This window comes from Enhydra lutris, unplaced genomic scaffold, assembly GCF_002288905.1.
Source record: "Enhydra lutris kenyoni isolate GAN:26980312 unplaced genomic scaffold, ASM228890v2 scaffoldscaffold55, whole genome shotgun sequence".
Classification (NCBI taxonomy): domain Eukaryota; kingdom Metazoa; phylum Chordata; class Mammalia; order Carnivora; family Mustelidae; genus Enhydra; species Enhydra lutris.
In genome coordinates, this window is record NW_019154139.1 from 6,670,237 (window position 1) to 6,697,163 (window position 26,927).

Sequence of the window (26,927 nt, forward strand, 5' to 3'; positions counted from 1 at the left end):
TGTCATTTAAAAATTGGAGGTGGAGGGGTGCCTGGGTGGCTCAGTGGGTGAAACCTCTGACTTCGGCTCAGGTCATGATCTCAGGGTCCTGGGATCGAGCCCCGCGTCGAGCTCTCTGCTCAGCAGGGAGCCTGCTTCCCCCCCCCCCCCGCCTACTTGTGATCTCTCTCTCAGTCAAATAAATTAATAAAATATTAAAAACATTGGAGGTGGAGGAGGTATTTGTTGAATTTAGTCAAGATCTCTGATGTTGGTCATGTCCGTTACAAGTTTCCATTGTCGTCCTCTGTTGAAGATAAGATTAGCCTTTTGCCAAGTATCTTAAACTCTGGGATTAAGCTTCTAAACTAGAAAATAAAGAAGAAAATGTCACGTCCATGAAGCTGGGTTAGTCAGTAGTATTTAAACTTCCCTGGGGATACTAAACACCTGGGATGCTGCACATTCAGTCTTTCCGGGTCACGGCTGTGGTCTGCGTTGTTAGCACATGCTTCGGGTGCTGGACTAAAAGCGACTCTGAGAACTCTTGAGTTTTAAACTGGTCCACTAGAGCTAGGTCGAGAGCTAGTCCGTTAATTCTGGTAGCAGTTTCCACACTAGGTTTGGACCAACTTTTTCCTTCGGCGTAAGGTTTCTGGGAAGAAAGTCATGAGAGTTGAGACCTGAAGGGTGGTGTCTCACTCATGATCACCTCCTGAACTGGCCCCATAAAGGCCCCAGAGATGCTTGTCGGGATCTGGCGGCTGGCGTTGGGGTGTGGGGACCGGCAGCCCTGTGGAGAGTTGCACTGGAGGGAGTTTAAATGCGCCTTGACATCCTGGCTTGTTCAGGTTCCTTGTTGCTGGATCTCTGATCCTGTGTAAAAGTCCCTTCCCTGTTCCTGCCTTTGAAGAACTTGCCGTGTTGGGAGTAGGGTGACTTTGCAGAAAGGACTGTGACTTATAACTGCTTAGTTGTTCAGTTGAGAAGACACGGGTGAGGACTGGCGAGGTGGAGGTAGATCTGGGCAAGAAAGGAGAAGACAAACCAAGATGAAAGAGAGGCAGAAAGAACAGGAAGACGACCTCCAGGGCCAGGAGTTCGGAACTTCTGCCAAGATGGAAGTTCCCGCGTGGGCCGCGCGGATTTGAGATCCTGTTAAGGGGGGCCTGTTGTGACAGCACATTTGTCATCTCTGCCACTGAAATCTCCAACAGTTAAATGTGAGCATCTTGTGAACGAGCAGCTCCCCGTAACTGGCTTTCTGGAAGCATAGACCCAACTCCTGTGATGAACCATGGAGGGGAGGAGGATTATATGGAGAATTGCTTTCCTGCCGGGCAGTTTCTTTAAAAAGATGCCTTTCTACACACAAAAGGTAATCATTTCTCCTTCTAATCCAATCCAGTGTTTGAGCAAAGGGGAAAATAAAATTAAGCTAGTACGTAGTCTTGTGCAACTTTAATTTCAGTGTTTCCAACTCTGTCCATAAGCATTTATCTCTGTACTTCTAGAAAAGACTATTCTCTTTCTTCTTGCTCCTGCTGGGTGCAGCCTTTTTTCAGGTTCTCAGCTGCTGTTTGGAGCCAGCCTGCTAATTACTGCTTTAAAAACCTCCCCCCAACCTAAGCCCCTCCTTTCTGATTTCTTAAAGGGCACAAATCTCTTATCTTTTTGAAAGATTTGTCTGAAAATTCCCCTCAACAAAATATGTAATGTTTTATCAAAGCCACAGCTGTCTTCTTCTTTGGCTATAAAAGAAACCCTCTGATTAGAATTATTTTAATGTACTTGCAGGTAAAATAAAATGCAGACTGTGTGTAGGATAAGACTGCAAAGTGGGGGAAACCAAGGTCTAGTTAGCCCAAAGAAACATCCTTAGCAAAACCTGTGCAGACTTTTTGTTAAGTGGCATTATGAAGAATATATATTAATACATATTTTGTATAAGAGAAAAACAAAACCTTCTTCCATAACACTTTGGTATTCTAGAAAGGGGAGGGGCTGAAGATTGGTTTTAACTTAAATGGTGGCAAATGGATGCATTTTATTAGGGAAATTGCTTTGTTTTGCCTGTATATTATTACTGGAGCTGAAGACTGTAGACGCAGTCAGGACCCTGAGATCATGACCTGAGCCGAAGGCAGAGGCTTAACCCACTGAGGAGAATTAGACAGGGAACCATAGAACATGTAAAACCCATGGCAGGTGGCCCGTGTCCGCGCCTGCCACATCCACAGGTGGAGTTCCATAGCCCCATGTGGTCATTATAAACAGTCTCAGCTTTGTGCGCTTCTGGTAGAAGTAATCACGAGCGGCTGTGCTGGTGTCAGTCCGTGTTTAGAGAACAGTGTCCTCAGTAGAGCGCTTCTGTTAAGACGTATAGTTGAGGGTGGGAATAAAGGGATAAATACTGTGCCTGACCTGTTAAAAATGTTCCAATAAAAAGATGAATGTTTAGAGCAAGTGCACATGAGTAGCAGCTTAAGCTGTTTTGAAGTGTAACGGCTAGTGGTGTGGATCGTGGAGCTGGCCCTTCCTGGATGTCTGTGCTGCTGCCCACCTCCAGCTTCCCACGCACAGGAGCCCAGGAGACTCTGGTTGCTCAGGGGGCCAGCCACTCCATGTAGGATCTCTGTTGGGACTTTTTTCCTTCTGTTTTTCTACAGGAGTACCCTACATGTCATACCCTACATGTCAGGAGTACCCTACATGTCATTTCAAAAATACTCTTTCCTTCATTGTCAAACACATGCAGGGTTTTGTTTGGTTTAGGGACCGCCCCCCTCCATCAGTTTTCTTAAAAGAGTCTCCATCCCCTTCCGCTTTTCCCATGGGGGGTTTTATCCTCGATTTACTGTTGTGAAATTGAGGCTTAAATGAATGATCTAGGCCAAGCTCATTTGGCCGGTGAGAGTCCAGGCCAGGGGTTGGTCTCCCGTCCCGTGCAGCCCCCACCGTGGTGAAGAACTCCGAGGGTCTTTTCTCCAGCCCGGCTTTCTCTCCATTTTTCTCATGTCCCATCTTCATTTCTTTTTAGACTTGCCCGTATTTGAGGCAGGAACCGCGATTCCCCACTGAGTACAGGGAGGGCAGACTGAGGAGATGTGCACTAACAACCCGAGCAGGCCTTCAGCTGCGTTGTTTTTGTTCTCATCTCCACTTTAAAATAAACAAGAAAATGATGAGGAGAAAAGTTTGCTAGCAGAGATTTATTTATTTTTTTTTTTACTATTTTGTAAAGATTTAATTTATTTGATAGCGTGAGCACAAGCAGGGAGAGTGGCAGGCAGAAGGAGAGGCAGGCTGTCTGCTGAGCAGGGAGTCCAGCGTGGGGGTCGATCCCAGGACCCTGGGATCATGACCTGAGCTGAAGGCAGACCCTTTACTGACTGAGCCACCCAGGGTCCCGCAGATATTTATTTATTTTAAATTTTTTTCTTTATTTATTTGACAGAGATCATAATTAGGCGGAGGGGCAGGCAGAGAGAGAGAGAGAGGAGGAAGCAGGCTCCCTGCCAAGCAGAGAGCCCAATGTGGGGCTCGATCTTAGGACCCTGAGATCATGACCTGAGCCAAAAGCAGAGGCTTAACCCACTGAGCCAGCCAGGCACCCCAAGATACTTTTTTTTTTAATATTTATTTATTTGACAGAGATCACAAGTAGGCAGAGAAGCAGGCAGAGAGAGAGGGGGAAGCAGGCTCCCTGCTGAGCAGAGAGAGCCCCATGTGGGGCTCGATCCCAGGACCCTGAGATCATGACCTGAGCCGAAGGCAGAGGCTTAATCCACTGAGCCACCCAGGCGCCCCAAGATACTTATTTTTAAAAGCAAGTTTTAAGTTCTGTCTTGGGGTCACTTTGATAAAGCCTAGTCTTTACCTAGTGTCTTCTAAGAATATTCCTAATCATGGAATCATCACTCTGTGGCAATAGAGAATAATCAGTTTAATTCAGAACATGTAGACTGATGGGTTCCAGAAAATGTCTTTTGAAATTAAACCCATTCCTGATCATGCTAGTTGAGATTTTGCTCTAGGTCCAAAACATTCTATTCTGTAAATGGAACGTTTTAAAGAGTAAATAGGTTTTAGACCTGGGGCCATGTGTGTCCTCTGCTCCTCAGAATCTTGCTGCGCACTGATGCCCGAAGGGTCCCCCCTTCCGCTGTGCCCACCAGTGAGGTGCTCACCACCACACACCGAGACACGCCTCACAGACCCCCTGTCTGTAGCTCATCACCATACCCTACCTAGTTTCTTTCTAAAGTGTCTCTAAGTGCATCCTCTTGTATGCCTTTCTACATCCTCCTACACATACTTCCAGGGCATCCCTAAGCTGGCAGTGACGTTGTCGGCCCCACCTTCCTGCTCTGCTCTGCCCTGCCCCTCCCTTCAGACTCGAGCTCCCCCACATGCGCCCTTGACACCCTGAGCCCTCATTCCTACAAGGCAGTTTGTTCTCTGCTCTGGAAGACTCCCCTGCCCCCTTGCCCAAGTGGTTCCTACTCCTTCACAACTGCTCAACAATACACCCTCAAGCGTACTTTCCTAGGGGCGCCTGGGTGGCTCAGTGAATTAAAGCCTCTGCCTTTGGTTCAGATCATGGTCCCAGGGTCCTGGGATCGAGCCCCGAGTCGGGCTCTCTGCTCAGCAGGGAGCCTGCTTCCTCAGCTCTCTCTCTCTGCCTGCCTCTCACCTACTTGTGATCTCTGTCCGTCAAATAAATAAATAAAATCTTAAAAAAAAAAAAAATGCTTTCCTGACCATAAAGAGGCTGACATGCTACCACTAACCTCTAGAATCCTGCTGATGTCATATATAACCCATCACAGACTGTTCTGGAAGTTCCCTGAGGACAGACACTACCTGGACTTTGGGTCCTCAGTTTGGGGCCCCTTTGCCTTGCCCATAGGCATGCTATAAAAATGTGTTGAGTGAGCAATGAAAAGGAACAATCTTTACATTTCTGAAGGCGATACCATTTAAGAAAACCGAGATACCAAGCAAAGTCCGCTGAGAATCAGAGGCCCCTGGATCACAGGGTCTCTTTCAGCCTTTAGAGACACGAGTATGGTTATGTTTGAGGGAGGGTAGGGAGCAGAGAAAACAGCGCGTAGAGACCAAGCGGATCTGGTGGTTCCTCATTTTCCTCCAGCCCTCGTTTCCAGTTTCTGGACTTGGCAGTTTTGTGCCACAGACTGAGTCCACATGCTAATGAGGCAAATTAAAGTCCCAAGAACAGCTTGTCAGGAAATCAGATCCTTTCTTCATATTCAGTAGAATAACTCGCGTTTTGTGATTCTGTAAAGAAGCACCAGCCTGACTCACCTGCTCGCCCCTAGTTACCGTTCCAGCTGATGGAGAGAAACAGATGGACCTTGTTTCCAGCACACGGACCTGGGGGAATCTGGATTTACCAAAGAGCATCCACAAAAAAGGTCTATGCGATACCAGAGTCTTCCAGAGAAAAGACACCCTTGCCCAGTTGCATATGAGACCTAATTTACATTATTCATTTGCTGTATGATAGAATGAACAAATCCATTGTATAGAGGCATGTGTACGCTAAGTATATTTTCCGTGTGCTCAAGGTTGTAGCTAAACCCTGGCCTCCTTTGTTTGGCAGATGAAGTGCAGAAAGACAGGGAAGGACATTGTTAATGAAGAGAAAAGAGTCCTTTAATCGCGAGCCCTCTGGCCTAATCCAAAGCATCATAACTTTACTGTAAATCCATCTGCGGGTACAAAGGCAGTAGGAAGGGTATTCAGGGAACAGACTCTCCTCGTGGATCAGGGTAACTCGGAGACTGCCAGAGGACAGCTGCACGTTGACTTTGACCTTGGTGCTGCTGTCCTGCGCTTTGTTCCACCTCCAGGGCCAGCCTCCCCTCAACCCTGACTCAGCCACAGAGACACTTAGCGGAGGTTTTTAGTGTGGTTTGAAAAGCTTTCCCAAAGAAACTGATAATTTCGGGGTCAGCAACAGAATCACTTTTTGATCGGGGACCTTTTGATGGGATGGAAGTGGGGGGTTCTAAAAGGATACTTCTAATTCTTTATGTATCTGAAAGATAATGATCAGATTAGGGAAGATTGGACGTGTGTGTTTTTTCTTCTGGTTTTGGTGGGAAGCAGATGACCGTCCCAGGGGACAGAGGTGAACTGTTAGGCTCTAGAAGTGTGGGGAGGGGCAGTACCTCCTGCTAGGCCTCGGCCCCTTGTGGCAGCAGGAGATCCAGAAGCAGCGGGATAAATCATTCTAGATCATTCTAATGTGGGTGAGTGGGGTTGCATAACGAGGTGGGGACAGCTGGGAGAACCCAGGCCGGAGCAGGCAACACTGGCGCAGGCGGCCAGAGCCTGCCGGGCACCTGTCCTCCTCCCAGTTGTGCTCATGTGCCGCTTTTGGGATAGTTTTCAACGCTTCTGACCTCCTGCAAGTGTTTAATTAGGACTTGACGGTGCGTCGTTTCATTTCTCCTTGTTTATTTAGTACCTTCCAGTGCAAAAGTGCTTCCCCAAACCCTAAGAATGATTGCCATTATTTATAGCCAAAAGCTGAGCGCACACACCCTCGGAAGTTGCAGTGGGACCGTGTGACAGATGTTCAGGCCCCCCTGGGGGCTGCTTGTTTCAGGAAGGATTCCAAGGGGGAAAGTTTCAAAAGATCATTGTTTAACCCAGTTCGTCCTAATTTAATAGACTCTACTTGGTTTATGTTCGGTCTAATTTTGACATCAGTAACTGCCAAAAGTAGGACGTATTATAGATGGAGAGATGTTTTATATGTTTTTATAAGTCCTAATAATTACATAACTCTGTAAGACATGGCAGTTACTTCACACAACAACCTCATGAGGAAGGCAAAGCAAATATTGTCCCCATTTTACAGATGATAAAATTGATGTGCTGACTTTCTTGGCCTTCATACAAGAGCTGACACCCTCAGGTTCTCTTTCCACTGGCCCTTGCACTGCTCCAGACCTGGACAGTACTAAGATGAGGCCATCCACCTTTCTTCCAAAAAGCCACGTCCAACCTGAAACTTTGTTTTCTTGTACACGCATCCTTTTAACACTGACGGACGGGCATTTGCCCTGGTGTCGTAATTTATTAAGAGGTGCATTTAATGGATTCAGTTTCTGAAATCGAGGAGTTTCCTAGAAAAGCTACGGGACACAAATGCACCTTTCAGACCCATTCACTACACCTCCCCATAGTGCCAGAGAACTTTCTGGCCCTTCAGGGTTGGCTGTGAAACCTTGGTGCTCTGGGCTGTGGTGTGGGTTCCAGAGTCTGTTGCCAAGCCCGGCTCTGGAGTCTGAGCACGGCAGGCAACAGCAGAATGCTCTGGCTGGTCTCATGGGCTTTCTCGAGGGAACATAAGGAGATTATCTAGCTCTGAGGAAGCAAGGACCCAAAACATATAGGGTTTTATATGGATTGCTTTGGCCGACACCTCGAAGTGCTCTTGAAAGAAAATTGGTAGGATGCAGAGTTGCATCAAAGAAAGATGTTTGGAGGACCTTAGAGGGTAGCTCCTTGTATGGGAACCTTGTCACTGCCATGTAGCTAGGGTAGGTTGCTCTGGTGGCAGAGGCTTCTGTCCTAGATATAGGAGGTGTAATTAAAAGGGGGGGAGCTCTGACCAAAAATGAGCCCATACCTTGTTCCGCATTCTCCAGGCTCTGCCAGGGTCGGCTGTGTACTCCCTGTTGAAGAGTGGCCTTGTTCGTCTTCTCGGGCGCTCAGATTGGTTAGACATTGCATTCACTCCATCGGGCCACGTTTACAGTCCCTATGCGGTGCTGGGCCCTGGGGACACAAGAGTGAGTCTCCCGGTTCAGGGGAGGCGGACAAACATGAATAAGTAAATAATGTGACCATGAGTAGAAGTATGCGACCATGCTAGAAGTGTGAAAGCCACCTCGGGCCTGGCGGGTGCAAGGCGTGGGATCGTCAAGCCTCGAACAGAACTGATCGCCAGCTCTTACGACACTCTGACCTAGATGCTTTGGCGCTCTGAGGCTGCTTCGAGATGCTCATTAAACAGAGTGAAGATTCAGGTCGCTGTTACATCTCCTAGGAAGGAGCCTTTCTGTGAATGAAGAGGCAAGCAAAATTCTCCCTCAGAGCTCCTGTCAGATGCGGATTAAACTGCTCTTAGGTGATTTAGCGTCTGGTCACCTCCAGTCCGGTAGCCCTACCCCTGCGACAGTGACAAGGGCTGGTGAAGGGATGAGGGTGGGTGTTTGGCCACTCTTTGTTGTTCAAACATGTCCCAAAACTAAGAATACATTTTATAGCCGATTTCCCAAGATGACAGTGTCAGAAATGTCAAGATTTCTTTCTTATTTTATCAAAGGTTTTATTTATTTGTCAGAGCATAAGCAGGAGGAGCCACAGGCAGAGGGAGAAGCAGGCTCCCCGCTGAGCAAGGAGCCCGATGCGGGACTCGATCCCAGGAACCCAGGATCATGACCCGAGCCAAAGACAGATGCTTTTTTTTTTTTTTAAGATTTTATTTATTTATTTGACAGACAGAGATCACAAGTAGGCAGAGAGGCAGGCAGAGAGAGGAGGGGAAGCAGGTTCCCTGCTGAGCAGAGAGCCCGATGTGGGGCTCGATCCCAGGACCCTGAGATCATGACCTGAGCCGAAGGCAGCGGCTTAACCCACTGAGCCACCCAGGCGCCCCACCAAAGACAAATGCTTAACGACTGAGCCACCCAGTGTCCCAAATGTCAGATTTCTAAAAAATAACTATATTCCTTTCAGTAATACATGAAAATTTTGCTATTTGGAAGACCGGGCTGTTGCTTGTTTGAAGAACATACCTTGATTTAGAAACCGAGATTGAAGCCCCACTGTGTCTCGTGTGTGGGGGGAGCAGTATTATGTGGACTTCTCCGCCACTAACGGCAGCGCAGTCAAAAACAAAGGACATTTAAGCTGCACAGTGACTTTATTCTATCATTTGCATTATAAGAGAATGGTAGTGTAGTTTCTTCAGGTAAAAGGTAAAACAAAACAAAAAACAATTAGAAATGGTATTAGCCTGGGTACTGATTTGGGGGTTGGAAGGGGAGAATAGAAACAGAGGACACTATAGAGATAAGTTTTTCTATTCTGTCTTTGGCACCTGGCATGTAGAAAGTACTTTCCGACTGTTGGATAATTGTGTGAATGAGGGGGACCAGCAGGCCACGTGGTACGGTACGGAGAAGGTCAAGGTTGGGGTGTGTCAAAGTTGTGGGTACTTCTAGTCACCTGATCTCCAGCAGGCCACGTTGCTTCTGGCTGTTTCTTGAACGAGAAACAAGGGCACTAACGACAGACCCAGTGTCCCTTCTAGTTCTGGTGTCACTAATGGTGCCAGGACTTGCCCAGTAAAATGGGAGTGAAATTGTGGGTATTTCCATGAGGGAGAAATGTGTTACATTGAAGAATATAATTTACATTGAAGAATGTAAAAGGAAAATGTGAGATTTTCACAGGAAATCCCCCCCCCCGACTAGTCTCCTGTCGCTGCTGTAACACACGACTACAAACTCAGCCTTCCAGTTCTGTCGGTCTCGGGTCTGGCACAGGTCTCCCTAGGCTCAGGCTGAGGTGTCAGCAGGACTGAGTTCCTTTCTGGAGGCTCCAAGGAAGAAATTCGTTTTCTTGTCTCATCCAGCTTTTGAAGGCCGTCCCCATTCTTGGCTCGTGGCCCCTTCTTCCGTCCTCAGAACCAGCAGCATCTCTGACCCTGCTCCCATCACCCCATCACCCTAAAGCCCTCAACTCTCACTGCCTCCGGGGGGGCTTCTTTGCCTGCGTGGGCCCGTGTGACTAGATGGGAGTCCCCCGGATAACCTGGCGTACTCTCTCCATCCCAGGGTTCTCGACGTAGTCGTGTCTGCAGACTCCCTTTACCGTGTGCGGTGGCCGGTCCTGGGGATGAGCTTGGACATCTTGGACATGTCGTGGGGCCGCTCTGCCTGTCATGCCCCGTGGTTTGCATCGGTCAGTAGGGGCAGAAGTATGGGGAAGCGAGTAGTAAATCTCCCCCAGGACACCTGAAATCCTTACTCATCCAGTTGTCATGTCTCTCTGGGTCTTTGTTTTCCTCACCGAAAAAGCTGGGGACTTGACATTGAACCAGTGGCTTCTCAAATTGTGTCCTGCGTCAGAATTGCCTGGACATCTACCCCAGCACGGACTGAGATGGGCCTTGAGGACTTGCATTTCAGCCATCAGCCACCGTCCTTCTCCAGAACTCTTTCATCTAGCAAAACTGAGACTGTACCCACGAGACGCTCCCCATTTCCTACACCCCGCCCCAGGGCAGCCACCCTTACGCTTTCTCTGTTTTAACTGTCTGAAGGATCTCATGTAAGTGGCTCATCCAGTATATGTCTTTTTCGTAGTGGCTTCATTCACTAGCACAATGGCCTCCGCCAAAGGTTCCCTGCTCGTAGTAGCTGGCAGAATCCCCTTCTTTTAAAGGTCGAATGATAGTCCGTTGTACATACGTACCGCGTTTTGTTTATCTCTTCATCCGTCAGCGGACGTCTGAGTTGCTTCCACATTTTAGCTTTTGTGACTAATGCTGCCGTGAACACAGGTGTGCAGGCGAGACCTGCTTTCACTTCTGGGGATCTGTAACGTTCTGAGGAGCTGCCATCCTGTTACCGGTGGTGGCTTTGCATTTTACATTCACACCAGCAGTGCCCAGGGATTCCAGTTTCTCCACATCCTTACCACACTTGTTTTGGGTGGGTTTTTGTTTTGTTTTGTTTTTGTTTGTTTGTTTGTTTGTTTTTGTAGTAGGTGTTCTTTTGGGTATGAGGTGGTATCTCGTCTTCTTGATTTCCATTTCCCTGATCATGAGTGACGCTGAGCTTCCCGCTTCACGCACTCATTGGCCGTTTGTATGTTGTGAGAAATACCTATTCAGGGCTTGTTTTGTTGTTTTGTTGTTGTTGAGTTTTATTTATTTACTTATTCTGTGTAAGATTTGCAAATATCTTCTCCCATTCCGTAAATCACCCTTCTACTCTGTCGATGGTATCTTCTGATGTATATAATATTTTAATTTTCATGAAGTCCTGTTTGTCTCTTTTTTCTTTTGTTTTGTGGGCCTTGGGTGTCATAACCCAAAAATTACTGCCATACCCAGTGTTGCGAAGCCCATGTTTTCTTCTAAGAGTTCTGTTGTTCTGGTCTTATGTTTAGGTTCTCAATCCATTTTAAGTTAATTTTTGTATACGGTGTTAGGAAGGATTCAACTTCATTCTTTTGCGTGTGGATGTCTGGCTATCCTGACTGCGTTTGTTGAAGAGACTGTCCTTTTCCCCATTGAAGAATGGTCTTGGCATCCTTGTCAAAATCATTTGACCAGGGGTGCCTGGCTGGCTCAGTGGGTTAAAGCCTCTGCCTTCGGCTCGGGTCGTGATCCCAGGGTCCTGGGATCGAGCCCTGCATCGGTCGGGCTCTCTGCTCCATGGGGAGCCTGCTTCCTCCTCTCTCTCTCTTTCTGCCTGTCTCTCTGTCTACTTGTGATCTCTGTAAAATAAATAAATAAAATCTCTTTTTTTAAAGATTTTTAAAATTTATTTATTTGACAGAGAGAGATCACAAGGAGGCAGAGAGGCAGGCTGAGAGAGAGGGAAGCAGGCTCCCCGCTGAGCAGAGCATCCGATGAGGGACTCGATCCCAGGACCCTGAGATCATGACCCGAGCCGAAGACAGAGGCTTTAACCCACTGAGCCACCCAGCGCCCCTAAATAAATAAAATCTTTTTAAAAAAAATCATTTGAGTCTATATGCAAGAGACACTCTATTCTGTTCTCTCGGTCTGTATCGCTTTTTTATGCCGGGACTACACTGTTGATTACTGTAGCTTTGTAGTAAGTTTTGAAATCAGGTAGCATGAGTCTTCCAGTTTTTCTTCTTTTCCAAGATTATTCTGGCTCTTCGTGGTCCATTCATTCACCCAAATGAGTATCAGGATAGGTGTTTCTATTTCTTTGAGGGAAAAAAGTTATTGGGGTTTTGATAGCGATTGCATTAAATATGTAAATCACTTTGCATAGTATTCGTACTTGAGTAATACTGTCTTCTAATCCATGAGAATGGGATGTGTTTCCATTTATTCATATCTTCTTTAATTTCTTTCAGCAGTGTTTTGTAGTTTTCATTGTACAAGTCTTTCACTTCCTTAGTTAATTCCTAAATATTTATATATATTTTTTAAGATTTTTATTTTATTTATTTGACAGCGATCACAAGTAGGCAGAGAGGCAGGCAGAGAGAGAGGAAGGGAAGCAGGCTCCCTGCCGAGCAGAGAGCCCAATGTGGGGCTCGATCCCAGGACCCTAGGATCATGAACTGAGCTGAGGGCAGAGGCTTGAACCCACTGAGCCACCCAGGCGCCCCTGCTTTTATTTTTGATGCTATTGAAAATCAAAAGCATTTGTCTAATTTCCTTTTCAGATTGTTCATTGTTTGTTTGTAGAAGTGCAATTGATGTTTTGTGTACTGATCTTATATCTTGCTACTTTGCCAGATTTACTTATTAGTTCTAACAGGTTTTTGGTGGGCTTGAGGGTTTTCTATATATAAGATCGTAACATCTACAAACAGAGTTTTACTTCTTCCTTTCCAGTTTGAACACCTTGTTTCTTTTTTCTTTCCTAATTGTTCTGGTTAGAACTTCCTGTATTATGTTAAGTAATGGTGAAAATGGTTAAATCTGGTGAAAGCCAGCATCCTTACCTTGTTCCTCATCTTAGAGGAACGGCTTTCATCTTTCACCATTAGGTATGATAATCCCTCTGGGTTTTTCTTATGTTTCTTGTTATGTTGAGGTAGTTCCCTTCCATTCCTAGTTTGTTGAATGTTTTTATCATAAAAAGAGTGTTGAATTTTGTTGGAACCTTTTTCTGCCCCAGTTGAGATGGCGATCTGATTATTTCCTTCATATTGTTCATGTATTACACTGAGCATTTTTCTTGTGTTGAACCGTCCTTGCATTCCAGGAATAAATCCCACTTGGCCCTTGCGTGTAATCCTTTTAATGTGCTGCAGAATTCCGTTGGCTAGTATTTATGTTGAGGACTCTTATGTAATTATTCATAAAGAATATTTGTAGTTTGTTTTTTCTTGTAGTGTATTTGTCTGACTTTGGTTTCAGTTAATGCTGGCCTCAGAATAATACTGAAAATATTCCTCTAATTTGGGGGGGAAGGGTCACAAGAATTGGTATTTGTTCAGATAGTTCAGTCAGTGTTCAGATACTTCATATGTTTGGTAGAATTCACCAGTGAAGCCATCGGGTTCAGGGCTTTTCTTTTGAGGGCAGATTTTTTTTTTTTTTTAAGATTTTATTTATTTATTTGACAGAGATCACAAGCAGGCAGAGAGAGAGGAGAAAGCAGGCTCCCCGTGGAGCAGAGAGCCCAATGTGGGGCTTGATCCCAGGACCCTGGGATCATAACCTGAGCTGAAGGCAGAGGCTTTAACCCACTGAGCCACCCAGGCGCCCCAGATGTTTTTATTACTGATTCAAATTCCTTAGTAATTATAGGTGTATTCAGATATTTTATTTCTTCATGATTTAATCTTGGTAGGTTTTTGTGTTTCTGCAAATTGGTCCATGTCCTCTAGATCATTCAATTTGTTGGTGTACAGTTTCTCATAGTACTCTCTTATAATCCCTTTTGTTTTTCTTGTTTTAAAAAAGATCTTACTTATTTGAGAGGTACCTCTGTTCCTCTCCTGCTTGCCCCCTCTCTCTCTTCCTCTAGCTCTCTCAAGTAAATAAATAAAATATTTTTAAAAAAATATTTTAGAGAGGGAGTAAGAGAATGAGTGCATGAGCAGGGGGAGGGGCAGAGGGAGACAGAGAAGCAAACCCCCCCATGAGCAGGGAGCCCAAGGCAGGGCTCAATCCCAGGACCCTAAGATCATGACCTGAGCCAGAGGCAGACATTTAACCAACTGAGCCTCCCAGGAGTCCCAGTCTTTTTTATTCTGTAGAATCAGTAGTAATGCCCCATTTTCATTTCTGTTCTAGGAATTTGAGACTTCTTCTTTTTTTTCTTTTTTTTCATCCAGCTAAAGTGTTGTCTATTTTGTTAACTTTGCAAAGAAGCAACTTTTGGGTTCACTGATTTTTCTCTACTCTGCGCCTATTCTCGGTTTCAGTTATCTCCACTCAGATCCTTTTTATTCCTTTTTCCTCTAGCTTTGGGTTTAGTTTGTTCTTCTTTCTGTAGTTACCTAAGTATTTAAGTCAGGTTGTTGCTTTGAGCTCCTTCTTATTTCTAATGCTTATGTTTCTAATATAAGCATTTATAGCTATAAATTTCCCTCTTAGCACAAATTTTATTGCATCCCAAAAGTTTTGGATGGTTGTGGTTTTCTTTCCATTCTTTCCATTCATCTCTGAATATTTTTATTTCCCTTGTGATTTCTTCTTTGATCCATTTTTTGTTTCACAGTATGTTGTTTAGGGACATGGCACTGCATGGGGCTGTTAGTTAAGCGTCTGACTCTTGGTTTCAGCTCAGGTCATGATCTCAGGGTTGTGAGATTGAGCCCTGCATCCGGCTCCGTGCTCAGCACAGAGTCTGCTTGAATCTCTCTCTCTCTTCCCCTCTGCGTGCACATGCGTGCGTGTGTGCATGCTCTCTCTCTCTTTCTCTCTAAAATGAATAAATAAATAAATCTTTTTTTAAAAGAAGTATGTTGTTTAGGTGCACCTGGGTGACTCAGCCGTTTGCTGGGTGGAGAGTCTCCTTGGGATTCTCTCTCTCCCTCTGTCCCTCCCCCACACTCATGCACACACTCTCTCAAATAAATAAATCTTTTTTTCTTTTAAGATGTTTAATTTTCACAATTTTGTGAATTTTCCATTTTCCTTTGGTTACTCATTTCTAACTTTATCTCATTGTGGTCAAAGAAGATACTTTGTAGGATATCTTTTTAAATCATCTGGGACTTAATTGTGGCCTAACATGTGCTATATCCTGGAAGATGTTCCATGTACACTTGAAAGAATGTGTACTCTGGTACTGGGTGGTATGTTCTGTATATGTCTGTTAGACAAGTTGCTTTATTAGTGTGAAGCTCTATTTCCTTCTGTTTTTTTTTTTTTTTTTTAAGATTTTATTTATTTATTTGACAGACATATCACAAGTAGGCAGAGAGGCAGGCAGAGAGCGGGGGGAAGCAGGCTCCCTGCTGAGCAGAGAGCCCGATGCGGGGCTCAATCCCAGGACCCTGAGATCATGACCTGAGCCAAAGGCAGAGGCTTAACCCACTGAGCCACCCAGGCGCCCTATTTCCTTGTTTTTTAAATCCGTAAAGTCTATTTTGTCTGATATTAAGTAGCCACTCCTCCCTTCTGATTACTGTTTGCATAGAATATCTCTTTCTGTCCTTTCACTTTGTCTATTTGTATCTAATGTAACTCTCTTTTATATAACGTATAGCTGAATCATAAGTTTGTATCCATTCTGGCAGTCTCCATTTTTTGATTGGAGAGTTTAATCCATTTACATTTAAAGTAATTATGATAATAGGCACCTTCTGTCGTTTCGCTATTTTGTTTCTAGATGTCTTGTAGTTTTCTGTCCCTCATTTCCTGCATTACTGTCTTTTTCTGTGTTCAGTTTTTATAGTGAAAAGTTTAAATTTCTTTCTCATTTCTTTTTCTATATATATTTTTAAAGATTTTATTTATTTATTTGACAGAGAGAGCAATCACAAGTAGACAGAGAGGCATGGGTGGGGGGAAATGCAGGCCCCCTGCTGACCAGAGAGCCAGATGCAGGGCTCGATCCCTGAGATCGTGACCTGAGCCGAAGGCAGAGGCTTAACCCACTGAGCCAGCCAGGGGCCTCTTTTTCTATATATTTAATAGTGATTTTCTTTAAGGTCACAGTGGGGGTTGTATGTAACATCTTAACACTTATTAACACTTTAATTTGAATTTATACCAACTTAATTTCAATGACACACAAAAACTCTGCTCCTCTGCAGCTCTAATCTTTTCAGGTGTTGATGTCACAAAATTACATCTTTATATGTTGTATACCCCAAAACATAAACTAATAATGTTTTAAATGTAGTGTTCTCTTAAATTATGTAGAAAACAAGATTTGTAGTCACAAACCAAAGTTACAATAATACTAGCCTTTACGCTGATAATTTTTTTTTATTTGACTGTTTTACTCTCTTAAATCATGTAGGGAAAAAATGCATTTATGAGCCTTTGCTGCAGTAGCACTTGGCTTTTCTAATTGCCCATGTGTTCACCTTTATTAAGATTTTTATTTCTCTGTACAGCTTCACCTGCAGACCCCCTTGAGCACATCTTACAGAGGAAGGCTAGCGGTCGTGAACACCCTCGGCTTTTGTTTATTTGGCAATGTCCCGATTTCTCCTTCGTTCTTGAAGGACGGCTTTGTCGGGTATAGGATTCTTGGTTGATAGTTTTTTTTTCTTTTAGCCCTTTGAATACATCAGCCCACTGCTGTCCTCAACGTTTCTGGTAAGAAACCTGCAAATAATCTTATAGAGAGGATTGTAACAGTTCACTTCTCCCAACGTTCTCTCTTTGGCTTTTGAAAATTTGAGTATAATTTGTCTCACTGCAAATCTCTGTGTTCATCTTTCTTTGAGTTCATTGAACTTCTTGGATGTTTATATTCATATCTTTCATCAAATTCAGGAAGTTTGCAGTCATTCCAAAATTGTCTCTGCCCCTTCCTCTGTCTTCTCTTTTTGGGACTCCCCTAGTACATATGTTGGTCTGCTTAATGGTTTCACTTAGGCTTTGTTCACTTTTCTTTGGACCTTTTTTCTTCCTCCCCCTGTTCCTGAGACTCAGTAATTTCCATTGTCCTATCTTCAGGTTCATTGATTCTTTTTCCAGCCTGATCCAGTCTGCCTTTGAATCCCTTTAATGAATTTTTAAATTTCAGTTATTACAGTTATCAACTTTAAGAAGAATTTATTTTGGTATCTTTAGGTTTTCTTTTCTGGTATTTTTATTTGTTCACACATTGTGTTCTTGACTATTTCCATCTCTCTTTAAGTTTTCTGTTTTTTTTTAAGATTTTATTTATTTATTTGACAGATCACAAGCAGGCAGAGAGGCAGGCAGAGAGAGAGGAGGAAGCAGGCTCCCCGCTGAGCAGAGAGCCCGATGCGGGGCTCGATCCCAGGACCCTGAGATCATGACCTAAGCCAAAGGCAGAGGTTTAACCCACTGATCCACCCAGGCGCCCCACCATCTCTCTTTAATTCTTTGAGCATTTCTAAGATCGTTCTCTCCAAGTATTTGTCTAGTGTACCTGCCCTTGCGTCTTTTTCAGGGAAGGTTTCTGTTGATTTGTTTATTTCGTTTGAATAGGCCATACTTTCCTGTCTCTGTGTATGCCTTACGAGTATTTCTTAAACACTGGAAATTTGAATTTAATAATGTGATAACTCTGGGGGCCCCTTGGGTGGCTCAGTCAGTTAAGTGTCTGACTCTTGGTTCTGGCTCAAGTCATGATCTCAGGGTCCTGAGATCAAGTCCCATGTCAGGCTCAGTGTGAAGTCTGAGATTCTCTCCCTCCCTCTGTTCCTGTGCACTCGCTCTCATGAATGAATAAATAAATAAAATAATGTGATAACTCTGAAAGTCAGATGCTCTCCCTTCCCCAAGCATCTGTTTTTGGGAGGTTGTTACTTATTTTGGGTTTGGTGGTGTTGTGTTTTTTGGATTTGTTTTTGTTTTTACTTTTTATGCTATCTCTGTGCCTAGGATCAGCCTGAGGTGTCCACTTACAGTCTCGGGTCTTTTCTGAGCCTTTCCCCAGGAACACATGGGTCACTTTCTAATTGTACCCATATATGTAGTTGTTTCTTTATACATCCTACTCTTTAATGTCTAGCTCTCAAAAGGGAAGAAAGCAAAAAATGATGGGGAGAGGGTGCCAGTCTTTTCAATCCCCCGGAAGTCGTTTCAGCTTGAGGGGGAGGGGCTTGCAGCAGTGGCTGCCCTCCTGTGTTTGCACCTCCGTGATCAGAAGCGATCAGCAGTCAGAGCAGGGCTCCCTCCTGATACCTGGAAGACAGGGTTCTCTCTGCCCGCCCTCCCCCTGCCGCTCCCACAAGCTGTGTGCAAGCTGCTCCGAGATCGTGTGCACAGCTGCCTGCCACTTGGCCGGGAGTGGGAGATGGATAGCTGCCGCTGTGCTCCTAGGAGTTGACATTGACCAAAATTAGCTGCCGTTTACCACCCAAGTCTTCCCCCGGAAGCTGCACGCCTACAACAGACTCCAGAGTTCCAGAATAGTTGTATCAGACAGATTCAGCCAATGCAGTTGTTGTCCTGGAGGGAGAGAGAGATTCCTGGTGCTGCCTACTCCCCCATCTTCCCAGAATCCCAAAGTTTCCATTTCTAACAAGTTCCAGGGTGATGCTGATGTTGCGGATCCAAGGCTTACACTGTAGCCACTGAACCCAATTCTTGAATGTCCTTTCCCCAAGGCCCGAATATACCAGACAGGGTCCTCCTCCTCTGGACGTGGTGTAGCGGGTTAGTTGTGCTTTTTACCTGCAAGGAGCGAGCGCCATTTTATTGATGTGATTTCTTGGTGAGGGTGAGTTTGTTTCCATTTTGCAAACGATGGGCACTGTGGTCTGTGGGCTGGTTCAGGGCCGGGAGCAGTGAGAGGCCCTGCAGGGGACAGAGACCTGTGCTGAGCTGAGGTAGGAAGGGGATGGACCTTGCTCAGCCCAGAGCTTGGTTGTTTCTCCCTCCTGTCCAGGAACTCGGGCGGTGACCAGGCCGGCTCTGCAGGCTGCTCACCCGTACTCTGGGTCACCCACATTTACCGATGCTTTTGATCCAGACGCTGTCTTCAGCCTGGATGCACACGCTAACCCTCCCAGCTCTGTGGGGTGGATAGTACCGTTCGGTAGGTTCGTGTTTGCGGTTTAAGGAAGCGGAGGTTAGGAATCGGCCAGGAGCACATAGAGGCGGCAGTGAGAGCATTTGCCGGCGGGTTGCTCAGGTTCCACAGCCTGCACACGTGACCTTCTGCGGCCGTGCTTCGGATATTAGTCCCTTCCAGTATCAGTGATGACTGTACGTTACAGAATTTAAAAGTGACTTTTTTTTTTAAGTGTCATCTTTAGCAGTCTGGAGATGGGATGGTTCTGGACCTGGTTAATATGAGTCGTCAGCAGCGTCACAGAGGGTCCAGGTTCCCTCTGTCCTGTCGCTCTGCTGTCCTCAACAGCTTGGGCTTTGTCTTAAGAGCTGTCCCTTCGTGGTGATAACGGGATTTCAACAGATCTCTTCATCCCACTAACCGGCGGAGTGAGCAACCTTTTCCTGCCTCTTATCCCGGTTTAAGAGAGGTGAAACTTTCCCAGAAGTTCCTTAACCTGCGGCTTCCCTACCAGGAACGCTTGCTACACCCATTCGTAAATGGCCACCACTGACTGGAGTTCACCCCCTGTCCCTCGGGGCGGGGAGGGCCTGGAGCAGAAGTGTGGGGAGCTGATCCGACTTCTTCAGTCAGAAGGGCCTCCAGCGGAAACTGCTGCGGGGGGCGCAGCTGACGGATGAGCCACAGTCGTCCCCTCCAGTTAGCAGGGAGACCTCGCTTCTGAATGTCCTCTGTGGAACTGACGGGTACAGTCGAGGGCTGTTCAGAATGCTGCCCGCGGTCCTTGGTTTACTCCAGCCACGGAGTAACCTTTTGTTTCCGGGCGAAGTAAACGTTTCCGGATCCTCAGCACCCAGGATGTTGGTCTTCTGAGAGGAAGGCAGAGCTCATGGAGGACATGGCTTACGGCCCTCTTCCTGCCCCCTTGTCTTTGGAGGATGCCGGGGCTGGTCATTTTGGATCGGCTCTGACCTGGAGCAAGAAATTCCGCTCCGGGTGCCTCGGGCACCTCATCTGTGGAAGGGGGAAGCTTCCAGGACTGAATGACTGGGTTTATGCCTCTGGCACACGGCGACACGCGTGGCATGGCGAGGCCCCGAGGCGGTGCCGTGGCTGGCACTGGTGTGGGTTTAGCGTCGATCTGCGTTAGGGAAACTTGGTCCGGGTGAGCTTTACTCCCACTGGAGCCACACTGACTCCTGGGCCCCCAGCTGGGCTCTGCCTTCGCATGAGAAAAGGGGGAGAAGGGCACCCTTTGGGCTTATTGCCCCCGGGAGGGTGCCGGCCCCTGTGGGGAGGCATTCTCCACAAGCACGACGGCTGAGGGAGCATTTTCGTGTTTTTTTTCCTAGAATCAGGAGCAAGCGTCTGTATCACTCAGGTGGCCTCATCTGGGTGTGCCTCGGCCACCAGAAGAATTTGCAGCCTCCCTCAGTGGGGCCGATTTGGCTGAATTTAACAAATAATGATTATTGTTGCTAGGTCACATTTCATATGCCGACAGGACTGAGCGATCACAGGGATGATAGAGATGTGCCCCACTTTAAGAAAACCTGCCCATATAAGGAGGAACATCTCAATTACGGAATAATGTCTCACTTAGCCAGAAATTTGTGGCAGGTTTCCTAGTGCATTTAAAATAGGATTTGTGTATAAAAATATCATTTGCACACAGGAGCCCATCTTTTCTGAAGAGAGAAATATACTTGTATTGGGCATTTGGGATAAGTAGAATAAAAATAAAATCTTACAAATACAAGAACTAGAAACCAAATTCCACTTTTAATTCTAAAAGCTTTATATATAACTCTACTATCTTACCCTCTCCTCCCACCCCAGACTTCCACAGCAGAAATAAATAGGCAAGATCTGGCATTTTAAGAAGCAGGAGGAATGAGGAAAGGACGGGCAAGCATGTGTGTGGGCGGGCGGACAACAGGAGCACCAGGGACCAGTCTGGGTGCCCCACCCCACCCCATTGCCTTGTTCTGTTTGATCTATTTGTGGCCATTTACGAGGCCTGGCCTAGCACGTCTCTGCTGGATCCTTTCCATGGTGAGGTCAGTGAGTGGCGGTTAGCAACTGACCGGCCCAGCCTCCCACTGCCGACCTGTAACCACAGAGACGAGCTGGGGTGTGACAGACGGGGCTTAGGGAGGGCCTGGAGGAGAGGGGTGAATTCTGGGATGCTGACATGCCGCACTTCTTTCTTTTCAGAAATGTTCCCACTGCCAGGAGGCAGGTGCCACCTTGGGCTGTTACAACAAAGGCTGTTCCTTCCGATACCACTACCCATGTGCCATTGACGCAGGTAAGATGAGACCACGGCCCTTGTCCTGAGCGTTCAAAGGCTGGGACGGTCACTTTGACTCTCTCTGCCTTCTTTCCTTATCATTCTTTTGTGTCTCTTCTGACCCCGTTCTGTTTGTGGATTCTACAGGAATGCAGAGAGGATAATAAAAAAGGAGTGAAACAGGGTCCTAATAACAGTTTTATTTGTGTAATTCACACGTGATTCACTCTTTAGGTGTACAGTCCAGTGGGTTTGAGTTAGTACACTCAGAGTCGTGCACCCGTCATCACAGTCAATTTTAGGACATTTTCGTCACCTCGTAAATTCCTACCCATTAGTGGCCACTCCCCCTCCACCCACCCTAGCCTCTGGTGACCATGGACTTACTTCATATCTTGATGGATTTGCCTGTTCCGGGCACTTCGCACTTTGCAGTGCGATCGCACAGTAGGTGTTCCTTAGGACGCCGGCATCTGTGGCTTCACGTCGCGCTTTACCAGGTTCGTCCATGTTGCAGCAGACATCAGGCTTCATTTTTATTGCCCACCAGTGTCTCGGACACGTCATATGGTACGGACCGCTCATCAGTCCATGCACGTTGAGATTGTTTTCCACTTTTTGATTATTATGAATAATGCTGCAGTGCACACTCACAGGTCTTTCTGTAGATGTAATGTTTTCACTTCCTTTGGGTTTAAACCTGGGAGTGGAATTACTGGGTCGTATGGTAACTCTGTGGCAGGACGGTCAGACTTTCGCCACGTGGCTAAGTCCTTTCCCGTCCTTCCAGCAGTGTAGGAGGGCTTCGGTCTCTCCACATCCCCACCACGCTTGCCGTTACCTGCCTCTTGTGTCCCCGCCATCCCAGCATCTCGTTGTGATTGGAGCATTTCCCTGGTGGCTGATGACGGCTGGCGTCTGCGTGAAGTTCAGTTTATCTATTTTTTTCTTTTGTTGTTTTTGCTTTTCATGACCTGTTCCTTTCTCTTACGTCTAAGAAGTTGTTGCCTAATCCAGAAAATCACAAAGATTTATGCCTGTGTTTTCTCCTCTCAGAATTTGTCTCTTACATGGGTCTTTAATCCAGTTTGAGTTAATTTTTATATATGGTATGAAATAGGACTCCAGTTCACTCTTTTTTTTTTTTTTTTTAAAGACTTTATTTGACAGAGACAGAGAGAGCGGAAGCAAGGGGAAGCAGCAGGCAGAGGGAAAGGGAGGAGCAGGCTTCCCGCTGAGCAGGGAGCCTGATGTGGGACGCAATCCCAGGATGCTGGGATCATGACCTGAGCTGAAGGCAGACACTTAACCCGCTGAGCCTCCCAGGCACCCACTTCACTCTTTTGTATGTGGATTCCAGTGTCTTAGCGCCATTTGTCGAAAAGATTACTTTTTCCTCATTGAATGATCTCGGCACCTTTGTCGAAAACCAGTGGACCAGAGATGTGTGGGCTTATTTCTGAACTTTGTCCAGCCCCACACTGTCTTGATTACTGGAACTCTGTAGTAGATTCTGAAATTGGAAAGTATGAGTATTCTGAATATTCCTTTTGTCAAGATTGTTTTGGCTGTTCTGGGTCCTTGGCTACTTCATACGAATTTTAAGATCAGCTGGTCTATTTCTATTTAAAAAAAAACAAAAAACAAAAACAGCCATTAAAACTCCAGCGCTTGCACTGAATCTGCAAGTGCGGCTGGGCAGTCTTACCATCGTTTTAACAACAGTCTTCCAGCCCATGGCCAGGCAGCGTCTCTGCCTTTGTCTCATTCTGGAATTTCGATCAACAGTGTTTCGTAGTTTTCAGAGTGTAAGTTTTGCGCCTGTTCATTAAATTTATTCTGAAGTATTTTATTATTTTTAGTGTGATTGTAAATGCGGTTGTTTTCCTAATTTAGTTTTCAGATGGTTCGTTGTGAACATATAGAAAAGCAATGGATTTCGTGTATTGATCTTGTATCCTGCAGCTTTGCTCAGCTCATTGATTAGTTCTAATAGTTTTTTAATGGATTTCTATGTACGAGATATGTCATCTGCAAATGGGTTGTTTCACTTCTTTTCCAGTTAGATGCCTTTTATTTCTTTTTCTTGCCTAATTGTCTTGGCTAGAACTTCTAACGTAATGCTGGGTAGCAGCGGCGAGAGCTGACATCCTTGCCTTGTTTCTGACCCAGTAAGTGTGACGATAGCCGGGGGGGGGGTTCACAGATGTTCTTGATGCAGCCGAGGAAGTTCCCTGTCTTCCTGGTTTGTTGAGTGTTTTTCTCTCTCAACCACGGCTTTTGCATCTGACCATCTTTTCCATGTCTGTTGAGATGGTCAGAGTAGTGTTTCGCAGTACCATGACTTGAAAGAAGGGGAAACTCTTGTCCATGAAGTTCCATCCAGTGAATGAATGATGCGGAACCCTTAAATTTTGACTTTGAGCTTTAGCCTGAGAAAGTCCTCTCTCTCCATCTAGAGTCTTACCCTTTCAGTGGACGTTTTCACCAGTTACTTTCTGAGCACATGTCTCCCCTCACCGGCCCTCCTAGTACTTTCATTCAGAAAGGAGGGGAAGAAGGATAGGGAACATCAGCGAGGGTCCAGCCAGTGGCAGGTGCCGGTTATCTCTAAGTGCTTGAGAGGGAGGAGGCGAGGGCTTGGCCGTCCAGGTGTGGGAAGCAGGTACAGCGGTGTAAGCTCAGAGTCGGATCTGACAGGTGTGGGGAGGGGAGTCCGAGTTCATCTGGACCACCCTTCCTTCCTGGGAAGTTATTTGAGCTACATGCCTCTGGTCCTTCTTGTTTCTCCTTTCCCTCCCTTTCTTTTTGTCTTTCCAAGTTTCCATAGGAGGCACAGGTGAAGAACTAGAAAAATACAGAAAGATAACGCTTATTACGCCACAGTTCGATTCTCACAAAAGTGTGTGTTTGCACTTGCTGAAGGGTGGCCGGTGGCCAGGGCACTGTATGGCCAGAGAGAGTAAGAAGAGAGCCTTGAAATGTCAGTTCAGGGAGTTTGGGTTTTAGTCTGTCCCTTTCCGTTCTCTTTCTTCCCCAACATGTTTCTGTGCTGCGTCTGAGCTGTAATTCACCCTGAGTCGTGGTCTGGCACATTCCATCATACAGTCGCTCTGTCCTCTCTCTCACGCTCTCTTCCTCACTCTCAACAGCCAGCCGTTGCCATTTCTCTTTTTCATGGCATTGCCCCTGAATTCTTTTTTCTAGTTTAAGCTTCATGATTTTTTTTTAAGATTTTATTTATTTACTTGATAGACAGAGATCACAAGTAAGCAGGGAAGCAGGCAGAGGGTGGGGGGAAGCAGGCTCCCTGCTGATCAGAGAGCCCGACGCAGGGCTCCATCCGAGGACTCTGGGATCATGACCTGAGCCAAAGGCAGAGGCTTTAACCCACTGAGCCACCCAGGCGCCCCTAAGCTTCATGATTTTTAAATGAAGATGTTTAAGTATTAAGTTTGTAGCAGTTATTTATAGTTTTATGCAAGGCTTGGCTCTCTCTGTCAGCGCCTGATAAGAGGTGGTCTGCACTGGGGCTTTGCTCAGAAACATCCGGTGAGCTGCAAGCAGGTAACCTCGTCTCGTCCGCTGCCCCCTACCCCCGTGTGAGTGCACCCCTGTCTGCATAATGGGGCACCAGCCAATTTAGGAACCAGGCTCCTGGCAGTTTCTTGAGGGATTCAGCAGTGCTGCTCAGGAGGAGCCTCTGCCGTGACAGGAGTGTTCAGGGTCTGCGCTCTCCAGCACAGTCGCCACAAGCCTTGTGCACCACTGAGTGCTTCAAGTGTGGCTCTTTGGGAACAAGGGACTGAATTTTTGTTTGACTTCGTTGTATTTAAACTTAATTATCTGTTCAAGTGTGGCTAGGAGCTGGAAAGCACGGGCTTAGCCCCATCTTGGTCAAGCTCAGGCCGTGGGGTTGGGGTTCTTGGGGGAATGCACGGGGCTCTGCCTCCCCTCCAGAGAGAGTTTGCTCAGTCAGCCGCTTACCAGTGAGGGTTAGTAAGTAAGCCATGTTGGCCACTCTCTGTCTGCGCCTGTCTTGTGTGGCCTGCCCAAGTGGTGGGTCACCTGTGTATTTGGCAGGAGGTGGTGGCCAAGTATCTAGTGAGAGGAAGGCTGCCTGGGTCGGAGGGGTGGGGGCTCAGGCAGGCCCTTGGCCCCCCGGCTTTGCTGCCCCAGCGGCCACCTGCTCTGCTGCTCCATCTAGAAATACAGGACCAAGGAAGTAGTACTCCAAGGTGACTGTGTCTTGGGCATTTATCAATCTTTTTGATGCCCGGAGTCCCAGTGACCCAGAAGTCTGAACTGCTCTGTGGGATGGATGCTTATGTTTGGGGTCTTCTCGGGAGTTCTCTTCTCGATACCATGGATCTTGTGTCCAGGAAGGGCGTTCATTGATTGACATCCTAAATAAATAAATGAGTCCCTGAGTTTGAGAGCTCCTCCTCTCCGCGTGGAGTAAGGAACAGATTAAACATTCATCTTTGCTTTGCTGCTAACCGCCCAAACCTCACGGAGCTGTTCAGGTCTCAGGGGAAGCTCTAACTGCTGGGGCAGCTCCATGGAAACCGGGTTGTTTTCCGCTGAGGGTCTGTGGCTGCTGCAGCCCCCCCGACCCCCCGGCCTGTTCCTGCATTTGTGACGTCATGGTCAGCCGCCCCGTGCTACTCAGGTCGCAGGGGCAGACTGTGTGGCTTGGGGAAATGCAGTGACAGGAACGTGAGCCCTGGTTTTTAAAAAGTGATGTATTGATGCAACGAGCCACAGCAATTAAGACCAAAGGAAAAAAGAGCTGTAGCCACTAAGCACGGTGCACGAGGAATGCAGCCTGGAGGGGGTTTCTCTTAACCCTCAGGAGGAGGCCCAGCGGGGACGCCCTCTCTGCAGCCACCCCTGCTGCTCACCGCAGACTGATCTGGACACGGTGGGTTCAGGCCCCCTGGGGTTATAAAAGGACTGGTGTCCGGCCCTTCCCCAGAGAGGCCCCCGCTCTGCTTGCCCGGCTCTGATAGTCCCCTCGCCGGGCCCAGGAGCCCCTCGACAAGGTGGGTGCGGCTGGCAGGTCCCTAAATCCCAGGGTCATCGGGCCAATCTAAGCACGAACCGTAGCTCTGGGAGAGTTTGTAGACAAGCTGGAGACGGTGTCTGGGGGCTGGCAGGTCCGAGCGCCAGCAGCCCTCCCCTCTCCCATCTCCGCCGCCTTGAGCTTAGTGCCGCCGGCCCAGGGAAGATGTGGCCGCACGTGGGTGCAGGTAGCTCCGAGTCGCTTGTTGTGAGGAGAGTGGTGAGGTCCACTGTGCATTTAAGCAAAGTGCAGAGAGGAAAGCGGCATCCTCCGCTGGGTGCTGTGTTTGTGTCTGGGAGCCATCTTGTTGACAAGACAACCCTGTGAGTCTTTTCCAGCATGTGTGATGCTCCAGCACACCGTCTCCTTGACTTCACTGTGTGGAAGTGCCGACCAGCCCTCCAGCCAGTGTGGGGTATGGCCAGAGGCTTGAGGAAAAACAAGCGCCAGGCTGGCCGGCCGTGTAGGGCAGGCGCCTGTTCAGCCTCGGGCGGGGCCCCACCGAGCCTCTCACCGCTCTTCTGCTCTTCGAAGCAAGGCCTGGGTCAGGGCAGCCAAGAAGGGCTCCCTGGGCCCTTGCGGGTGGCTAAGCTCTCTGGCCACGATTCTCGCCCTGCCCGGAGCGTGCATTGCAGTTCCTGATGGCCTGCGG

General features: G+C 47.0%; 1 protein-coding gene across 3 annotated transcripts in view; it reads left to right on the top strand.

The window, feature by feature from the left end:
* The window catches only part of LOC111157499 (transcription factor 20), a 104,088-nt gene that overhangs the window by 68,660 nt on the left and 8,501 nt on the right, over positions 1 to 26,927 (top strand). For all 3 annotated transcript variants that reach the window (XM_022518944.1, XM_022518945.1, XM_022518943.1), the window contains exon 3: positions 21,135 to 21,228. In XM_022518944.1, coding sequence (XP_022374652.1) covers positions 21,135 to 21,228 — 94 coding nt within the window. The remainder of the gene's footprint in view (positions 1 to 21,134; positions 21,229 to 26,927) is intronic.